Source organism: Elephantulus edwardii, unplaced genomic scaffold, assembly GCF_000299155.1.
Source record: "Elephantulus edwardii isolate Elephantulus edwardi_28Jun2011 unplaced genomic scaffold, EleEdw1.0 scaffold00017, whole genome shotgun sequence".
NCBI classification, from domain to species: Eukaryota; Metazoa; Chordata; class Mammalia; order Macroscelidea; family Macroscelididae; genus Elephantulus; species Elephantulus edwardii.
The window spans coordinates 20,697,056-20,707,356 of record NW_006399767.1 but is presented as its reverse complement, the minus strand read 5'-3'; the positions used below and the strand labels follow the sequence as shown (position 1 = coordinate 20,707,356).

The 10,301-nt window shown below is 38.1% G+C and overlaps 1 protein-coding gene across 1 annotated transcript in view; it reads left to right on the top strand.

Moving 5' to 3' along the window:
* The window catches only part of DNAH8 (dynein, axonemal, heavy chain 8), a 555,032-nt gene that overhangs the window by 330,471 nt on the left and 214,260 nt on the right, over positions 1-10,301 (top strand). The window contains 4 exon segments of the mRNA XM_006882162.1: positions 327-480; positions 3,169-3,333; positions 5,042-5,268; positions 7,836-7,954. Of these exon segments, the coding sequence (XP_006882224.1) occupies positions 327-480; positions 3,169-3,333; positions 5,042-5,268; positions 7,836-7,954 (665 nt within the window).

The following is a 10,301-nucleotide window of genomic DNA, read 5'->3' as shown; positions in this document are numbered from 1 at the left end:
CTTCTACAGAGCAGCTGGTGGCTCTGAACCATGTTGCCTTCAGGATTACAGCACAGCTTCTTGCCACTAGGCCACCAGAGCTCCCTTGTTTCCTTATTCTGAATTACTTTTCATAGATCTCTTCTGATAAATTCCCTATTTCACATTTCTTATGTTAAATAAAACAGGTGTTTGAAAGGTAATGGTTAGCTCTTTGTGTTTCTACCAGACACTTTGGCTTGTCTATTGACATAGGTATGGATGGTGCCATAATTATTATGGGTTATTATGTTTTGAGATGAATGCTGACCTTCTTAATTAAAAGTTACTACCACTTCACTTTTTAGGTCCTATAATGTGAACAATCTAACAGACGACTTAAAATTTTTATATAAAGTTGCTGGTGCTGATGGAAAAGGCATCACCTTCATCTTTACTGACAATGAAATAAAAGATGAAGCATTTCTAGAATATCTTAACAACTTGCTATCCTCTGGGGAGGTAGGTCTCAAAAGTAGAGGGGGAAAATGCCAACTTAAGCCTGTCAAAATTTTTTTCATATATGAATATAAAAAACAGCAGCCCTTAAGAAGTGAAACCAATAGCTCTTACTTTTGCTTTTAGAAAGTATATACATATAATATTTAATAAATGTTTTGAAGTTTCTATGACATTATTGTTGCCCACTTCTCAGTATTTTGGATGCTTTGGTAAATTTCAGATATCAATTCTTATTTTTATCCTCAATGTTTTCATTGGTCCTAGGAGAAACAAAATTTTTATCTATACCTGTGGTGGTTCAGGAATAGAATTCACACCCTCTTGAGTTCTTGAGAGACTTGGGTTCAGTTCCTGGCTAAGGCACCTCATATGTAGCCACTATCTGTAAGTGGTAGACGACATGTAGCTGTGGCTCTGATCAAGCTTCAGTGAGCTTTCAGACTAAGAAAGCTTTTGGACTATGAAGAAAGGCCTGGCAATCTACTTCCAAAAATCAGCCAGTAAAAGCCTTATGAGTCACAATAGTACTAGATGACCCAGCCTTGCTTGGTGAAAGTGAGGAGGACTTGAAGCACTTGTTGCAGAAGATCAAGGAATACAGCTTTCAGTAGGGATTGCATCTCAATATCAGGAAAACAAAGATTCTTACCACTGGACTGAAGGCAGTGTTGTGATGGGTGGAGAGGAGATTGAAACTGCCAACAGCTTCATCTTGCTTGGATTCACAATGAACACCCTTGGTATGAGCAGGAAATAAGGAGATGCATTACAGTGGGAAAATCTGCAGTTAGGAACTTTCCCAAATTATTGAGTAGTGATGTCAGTTTGAGGACTAAGGTGTATCTGATTCAGGTCATAGTCTTTCTGACTATTAGCTGTGCATCCAAGACCTGGACAATGAATAAGGATAACAGAAAAAGAATTGATGCCTTTGAGCTGTGGTGTTGGAGAAGAGCACCAAACATCCTGTGGATGGCCAATAGAATGAGGAAATATGTCTTGGAGAAGGTGCAAACAGAATGGTCTTTGGAGGCAAGATTGATGAGGCTTTGCCTTATATTCTTTGGACATATTGCTAGGAGGGGCTATTTCTTGGAGAGGGACATGATGTTGCAAAGAGTGGTGGAGGGTTGGCAAAGGAGAAGACCCTCAACCAGGTGAATTTACATGGTGACTGTTGCAGTGGACTCTTGTGTGTCAGCAAGTGTGAGGATGGCACAGGATAGAGTTCAGATCTTTTGTTCATGGGGTCACTATGAGTCTTGCTCAACCTGATGACACCTAACAACAACAATAATCACCAATGATGAGGATGACACAGAAAATGGGAATTGTTTTAGTCCTCTGTATATAGGGTCATCATGTATCAAGGACCAACTCAATGGCATGTAGCAACAATGACAACATATCTGAGTAGAGAGAAGTATAGAATGGTTGAAAGAGTTACATTAGCTGTCAGTGTCATTTGTATCACCACTTCTGACATCACTTGAATCAGCACTTCCATGACTCACTTGTTTCATTAGAAGGACTCAGGAGAGTCAACATAAAATTGTACTCATGACTTAAATTTTTTAAGACAATATAGTCTTAAATTTATTAAAACAGGACATAGAAAAGTAAAGGGAAAGACATATCAAATGATTCTGAAAGGAATCAATGGGCAGGTAGGCTTTCTGTATTTTCTGAAAGAGCCATATTCTCTCTCTACGTGGAAACACAATAACGTGTGCTGTGTGTCTGCCCAGAGAAATTTTTTTGCGATTCAGAGTCCAACAGTTTTACTGGGGGCTGATCTTGGACTTAAAGGAGCCCCAGTGATACAGTGGCTAAACACTGACTGCAAACCAAAAGGCCAGTAGTTGGAACCTACCACCTGCATATGAGCAACGTCAAGATGTGGCAGTTTGCTTCTGTAAAAATGTAAATCCTTGGAAACTCTGTGAGTGAGGTCTACCTATAGTATTGTTCAGACCTACAGTGTTGCTGTGAGTCAGAAGCCACTTGATGACTTTGACTGTGTTTGGCTTTGACTGATATGGTCCTCATTCCCTGCCGAGCCACAGCTAGCAAAATTTTATATTCCCAGAAGGAGAGCAGGCATTCATTACACACATTACATCACATTGTTTGTGAGTATTATGTAGGCACAGAGGAAAAACTTCATCTATTAGGAATGGGAAAAATGTCCCCCAAACCAAGTTCCCAGATGTCAGTCCAGATGCCAGTGGCAAGCCCTGCCAGCATTGCATGTCATTCTAAAGATCAGGAACACAATATTTACTTTTTTCTGCATGGTAGTGTATATTGATGCTTAACTGTGCACCGACTAGTTCTTGGAGCCAGAGTGAAGGAGATTGATTGTGAGTAGAAGGACAGAGGATAATTTAAGAAATAATAGAAGTGGTGGAAGAGATGGCCTATTGGTAGTAGCTATTTTAAGCAAAGGGAAGCATAATTTGATCCTGACCGAGCTGTTCAGCAGAAAGTTGCACTCCTGGCAATCAATCTCTGGCAAAGCATTTTAACTCCAGACTTAAGTCTGGAGATGCAGAAAGAAAACATTAAAAAAGAAACCATACATACATACATTCACACATGCATATATAAAAGAAACCATCCTTTGGCAGTGAAGTGACTGTGAGCAACTCTTCCACTGTAACACTCATTCTTGTCTGTCCCTCTAAGATCTCCAATTTGTTTGCACGGGATGAGATGGACGAAATCACCCAGAATCTGATACCAGTGATGAAAAGGGAGCTGCCTCGCCACCCTCCTACCTTTGATAACCTGTATGAGTATTTCATTTCAAGAGCAAGGAAGAACTTGCATGTCGTTCTCTGCTTCTCTCCAGTGAGTTATTTAGGTCTATGGATGAGAATTCTTTTATTGTTTTTCTTTTGGGCAACTTACATAACCTTAGAGAGTTTCCTTTCTCTGATAATATAATTTTCTCAGGTGTTCACATTTGTAATATTGAATTACAATTAACTGCTATTTCACTACCGCTGGTTTCTGCCTAAAAGCTCTGATTGGGCAGTAGGTAGAGCATTGTGCTGTCTGCAAAGTTCCTGTGTGAAGATGCTCTAGGCTATAAGAATTTACAGTCTTGGGGTCCCCGCAGGGCAGTTCCACTCTGTCCTATCGACTCACTGTGAATTGGAATTTATTTGATGTCAGTGGTTTGGTTTAGTTTTATTTCTAAATCTCCACTTATTCAAACTCTGATACCAACATGTGATAATGTAAAAGTCTTACTATTGGAAATTACTTCATGTATTACAATCTGAACGAAATACCTAGAAATATAGTATTTTTAATTGGTGATGTCATCTTGGTCCAACTTTCCTTCCCATTTCGATCACCATCTAAAATGTCCCTGTTATAGATTCTGCTGTTTTCTTAATCGCCAATACCATAGCCATTAGTCATGTTTTGCCATTTAAAATGTCATTAATAAAAATTAAACGAAAGCACAAATTCTGCTTTTCAGTCACACTGACTTCATTTCAAGTGCTTGATAACCCCAAGGGGCTGGTAACTTACGTACTGAAAAGTACAGAGGTAAAAAAAAAAAAAAGAAAAGTACAGAGGTAGAACATCTCCATCATCACAGAAAGTTCTATTAGACTTGTTTGCTGTAAGGGATCTCACTCACTCACAAGCTAGCCTGCCTAATTTTAGATCCTTTCATTGCCAGAAGGAGCCTTGTTGGCCCAGAAGTTAAGTGATAGCTGGGAGAAAGCTGTAGCAGGCTGCTCCCATAGCATTTACAGACCTGGAAACCAGAGAGCCAGTTCTCTCTCTTATAGGGTTGAAATCAACAACAATGGGTTAATGATAGGAAAATGCTTTTATTTACAATGAGTTGAATTGTACCTCTCTGTGCTTTTCTCCTCTAATTTTTATTTTCCCTGTTGAATCAATCACACCTCTCCCCCACGTGAAGCTTTGAGATATTTTGAGAAAGCATTTCTAGATTCCCTAGCATGTTTCCTTTAGATCAGATATCTCCTGTTCTTCACCACTTCTCACTTGTTATGGTGCCCAGGTTTTCCACTGTCTCTGGTCATCTTACTGTGGAAGGCAACCCTATGAACAGTAGAACAGAACCCTGTACTATCCCATGCCATACTTAACCATTTCTGGCATACTAGAGCCAATTACTGCAACCACTGTGTCAATCAAGAGGGTCTTCCTCTCTTTCACTGGTGCTCCAACTTTCCAAGCATTGTTATTCCTTTCCAAGGAATAGCCTCTCCTGGCAATATGTCCAAAGTATATGAGATGAAACTTTCTCATCTTTGCTTCCACAGAGTATTCTGGCTGCAGTATTATAGATTTAAAAAAAAAATCTCTAAAATCAAGCCTCATAATGCAGAGGTAGTCTCAGGGCAAGGAAGAAAGTAGAAATATTCTTTTACTTCACTTGCACACTTAATGCATCCCAAGAAGACAAAAAAAATATTGTAATGTCAAGCTGTTGCCTCAAAATGCATAAATGAAATAGCAGGCTTGCTCTTTAGCCAAGTGTTTCTGATCCTTTTTAACTTTTCAATAGGTTGGTGAGAAGTTCCGAGCTCGATCCTTGAAGTTCCCTGGTTTGATATCAGGTTGCACAATGGACTGGTTTAGTCGTTGGCCAAAGGAGGCTCTGGTTGCAGTAGCCTCCTATTTCCTTTCAGGCTATAATATTGTCTGTTCTAGTGAAATTAAAAGGCAAGTTGTTGAAACCATGGGCCTCTTCCATGACATGGTTTCAGAGCACTGTGAACAGTATTTCCAAAGGTAAGTGCCATTTCATAGTCACCATTGCCACAGAGCCTCCAAGTTCACTCTGCAGACCACTTAAATGTATTGCCTAGCAAAAGCTTCTTAATATTGACCTAACACCAAGTCCCAGCTACACCTAGATGTTTCTTGCTTTGATTTTTCTAATTATGCATCATGAAAAGATGATACAGTAATGAGGTTTAAAAATTAACCAGTGTCCACACTTAAATACCTCTTTCCTTTCCAGACTGCCAAGTAACAGATGCTTAATGCGTCACTTTATTTCATTTGCTTAATTCTGTTTTGAAAATGACTAAACTAATTTATTACATAAATGGTTCAGAATGAATCTCTTATTCAAATGTCCTATTCATCGTGATTAAAGAAGCACACTGTTTTAAAGTTTGTTTATTGCCTGATGGTAAGGGAACATTGAGGGTTTTGTATTTGCACTGCTAAAGTCTTATCCATGTTATCATGCCAAATAATTATGAAACGAAATTTAATTGACTGTTGGAAAGCATACCCACTGAAAGCAGAGATGGTGTTCATTATGAGAAAGGGTAATGAATGTTTACCAGTTCAAAAATACATTTTCTTTCTCTCCGCTCAAAGTGTGATAGTGTGTGAGATTGAACACTGATGGATGAGCTTCACCCAGGGACTTCTTGCAGTGGACACAGAGTCATGTCTGGTTTTTTGCATGGAGGATCTGAGTATCACTTTCCCCAACTTTCTTGGTTGGAATCCTACATTACAAGTTTGTCTATCCCAGACCCTTTTGTTCACTGAAATCCAGCCCCTTTAGAGGATTCTCAAGACTCTCTTAGCAACTCTCAATAAGTCAGTTATATTAATTCTTCCTGTTTGGTAGATTTTCTTTCTGTCTGTGGAGACAAATTTTCACCTTCATACAGCTATGTAAATCTTCATCTTTATTATTATTTTTTGAAATAATTTATCTTTTTAAGAAGAAAAAAAGTGTAGCTTTTTGAAAATGTTCATGCCCTCTTAAATTACAGAAATTTATTTTGGTTATAATATGTACATAACTCTACGATGATAATCACAAGTGCCCAAGTCTATAAGACTTTCTTTAAAAATGTTAAAAATTCTTAGTCATAACCCCAATACCAAAACCAGACAAATATCTTACCAAGAAAGAAAACTACAGATCAATATATCTTGTGAATATAGATGCAAATAACTTTAACATAATCCTAGCCAGTAGAATCCAAAAGCACATAAATAAAAATTCATCATGACCAAGTGGGACTCATAACAGCTATGCAAGGATGGCTCAACATAAGAAAAACAATCAATGTAATTCACCATATTAAAAAAAACAAGTAACAAGAACTGTATGATCTTAGCAATTGATTCAGAAAAGGCATTTGATGAAATCCAACACCCCTTCCTGATAAAGACACTAAAAAAAAATTGGAATAGAAGGGAATTTCCTCAACAGTAAAAAGTATACATGCAAAACCAAAAGACAACATAATTCTCAATAGAGAAAGACTAAAAGCATTTTCCTTGTGAACAGAGACCAAAGATTCCCGCTGTCACCACATCTATTCAATATATAACATTAATTATAATATTCACAAATATAACCACATTCTTCCCATGTCTTCTCTGTAATTCTCTTTTCCATTTATCCTCATATCATACCCTTTAATACTTTCTAAGCTTTCTGCCTGGGCAGATGCTGTTGATTTGATCACATATGGTTGATTATTCTAAGGTGTTAATACTTCCCTAGTGTTACTGTTCACCTTATAGACCTATTTTTTTTTTTTTTACTAAAGAGTTGAGCCAACATGGGGGAGAGGGGAGAGTTTTCCCCAAGGTTAGAGGATGATTACAAGAAATAGTTTTGGGGTCTACCAGTCCTTCTCAGACCATTAAAACTGATAATTTTTATCATTTTGGGTTAATAGAGGTTTTTATTTAAAAAAATTATTAATTTTAATGAATATTTACAGAGATTTGGTATTTCTACTGATTCATTGTTGCATTTTTCTCCCTGCCCCCCCCCAGTTTGCTCTTCTCTTTGAAAAGTAAAAGAAAAATTCCTTGATTGATATAGTATGCCTCCCTTCCCCCTGAGTACATTCCACTATGCAACCTTCATTCTGGACTCTTGTAATAATGATAGTACCCATCATATATTGCTATTAAACTGTTCTTTCCTTCATCTGTTTCAATGCAGTAGACATACTTTATCCAATTTTTCTCAGTCTTACCCCAACCCTGATGTCAGTTCCATTCTACAACAGTGGCACTATTCAATATTTGTCCTTTTGTGACTGAGATATTTCACTCAGCATCATGTCCTCCCAGGTTACCCATTTTGAATAATATTGTATGAGTTCCTTGTTTTCTAGTGCAGCATAGTATTCCATTGTGTGAATATACCACAGCTTCTCTATCCATTCGTTTGTTGATGGGCACTTAGATTGTTTCCAACTCTACTATTGTGAACAAAGCCATAATAAACAAAGGTGTGCATATATTTGCCTGGGTGGCAGTTATGGCTTCTTTAGGGGGTTAATAGAGTTTTTATGTCCAACTTCCAGATACCGCCGAAGAGCGCATGTGACCCCAAAATCGTATCTCTCATTTATAAATGGTTATAAGAACATTTATACGGAAAAAGTGAAATATATTAATGGACAAGCTGAACGTATGAACATTGGTAAGAACACTACAATCTAATTCAAAGTGTTTGTTTGACAGTGATCCAAATATTTTGTTGATGGATATTGTTCTGTTTGGTAAGAAAATACTAACTTTTGTATCTGGATGACTTTGAGACATGACACTAAATCCTTCTATCAGGAAACTTGGCATAACCTCAAGTGCCTGTATTTTTGTGTTTGTTTTTGGGGCTTTTTTTGGTGGTTCCTCCCACCCCAGAACCAGTTCTGAGTCTGTCATGTTGGGGTAGCTGTGAATTAACATAGTCACAGAGCTGCTGCTGAGAGGTGAGGACAAGTGAACTGTTGGGAACAACTAATTTTTCATCTTTGTAGGATTTGCTTTGATTTGTCAAACTTTTCCATATTCTTGTTGTTTGCTGTCATTGACTTGAGCAACAATTTGTGATAAGCCCGTGTGTAATGAAGGGCTGTGAAAACACTGCCCTGACCCATGCCATCCCTTTAACTGGATGTGGAGCCAACCATTGTGAACCATAAGGGTCTTCTTCCCTGACTGATTTTCAGAAGTAAATCACTAGGCAAGATAGAAATTGAACTGATATATGTTGAGAAAGCATGTGACTTGAACAAGCAAACCACACTTTGCTGTTGTTAGTTGCCACAGAATTTGTTATGACACATGGCAATCTTGTATACACAAGTAACATGTCACTGAGTCCTGTGCCATCTTCAGGATTGTTGGCAGTTATTGTAGTGCCTTCCAATCTTCCAGTGCTGTGTTGGACAATATTTTATTGTGATCAATAATAAAGTTTTCATTGACTAATTTTAGCCAATATTAGCCAGGTCTTTCTTCCTACTTTTCTCTATGGGTTGAAAGTTAAGACTGACTAGAAACTATAAAAATCTGACCTTTATGAGTGACCCTCATATGGCATTTGAAGCACTGGTGGTATCATTTCCAGCATCAAAGCAACACTCATGACCACAATATGACAAATTGGTATCTGGACAGTAGATAACGATGTTAGTGTTTTCTTTCTGCTTAGCCTAAATTACTTGGTGTTGGCTGTTGCTATATGCATCAAGCTCACCCTTCAGGAGATTTTCAGAGGCAGTTAATCACATAGGAGAAAATTGCTTATCTTTCTCCCATGGAGCAACTGGTGGATTCAAAGTGCCTGCCTTTGCATTTGCAACACATCTTCTTACCATTGGCCACCACAGCTGCCTACATTATTTGGTAATGTAGTGTAACTAATTTACTCCAGGGCCTGTGGAATTATAATGATGACAGTAACAAAGCTTCTTCTGTTGGTTTTTTGTGGTTCACCTTCTTTTCTGCATGAAACTCTGAAACTATTACTGTGCTAAAGCTGACTTGTCCTGGCTTGCAAGTGCAAATTGCTAAGATTTTAGGAATTTAATGAGCTGGTTGTTAAGCGTAGCCTTTAGTAAAATTACACCCTACAAGCATTCAATTAAATAAACAGTACTAAAATAAAGGTCATGGAAGAAAGATGGGTAGTCTCCTCTTGTGTGATTAACTGACTCTGAAAATCCACTGGAGGGTCACCCATGAATCAGTTCTGACTCTGCAGCACACAACAAAAGCAACAACAAAAAATTATGGTAGTAAGTACTCCAAGCTCATCACTTCCTAATTATTTTCATCTTATATTACTGTTTTTAATGCTCTTTAGGATTTTTTTCTATCCCTGTATTGTAGAAATATAATATAATAGCATAGTAAAACTAAGCTGTGTCTGATCCAAGGCATGGTATTTTCAATTGCTTAATATTCATGTGAAAGTTGGACAGTGATTAAGGAAGACCAGAAAGAATTGATGTCTGGTACAAAGAATACTGAATATACTACTATGGACTGCCAAAAGAACAAACAAATCTACCTTGGAAAAAGTACAGCCAGTGGACCCCTTGGAAGCAAGGATGGTGAAACATGTTCTCACATATTTTAGGCATCAGCAGGCATCAGTCCTTAGAAAAGGACATGCTCAGTGAAAGAGAGGAAAACCCTCCATGAGATGGATTGGCATGTTGTTGTTGTTATTTGCTGTCCTATTGCCTGCAACTCATAGCAACCCTATGTGCAATAACTCTGAAGCCTGTGCTGTTCTGATCTAGTCTCACTGACTCCAACACGTCTACCCTCATTGCCCCAGTTACTGTATCGACCCATCTCATCTGGGGTCTTTTTCTCCTATGCTGTCTCTCCATTCTTCCAAACATTATATCCATCTCCAGGAACTAGTTCCTCCTGGCCACGTGCCAAAACTATGAGAGAAGCAGTTTCAAAATTCTAGCCTCCAAGAAGAAACTTGGTTTTACTCCCTCCAAGACAGACCTATTTTTCTTTTATTT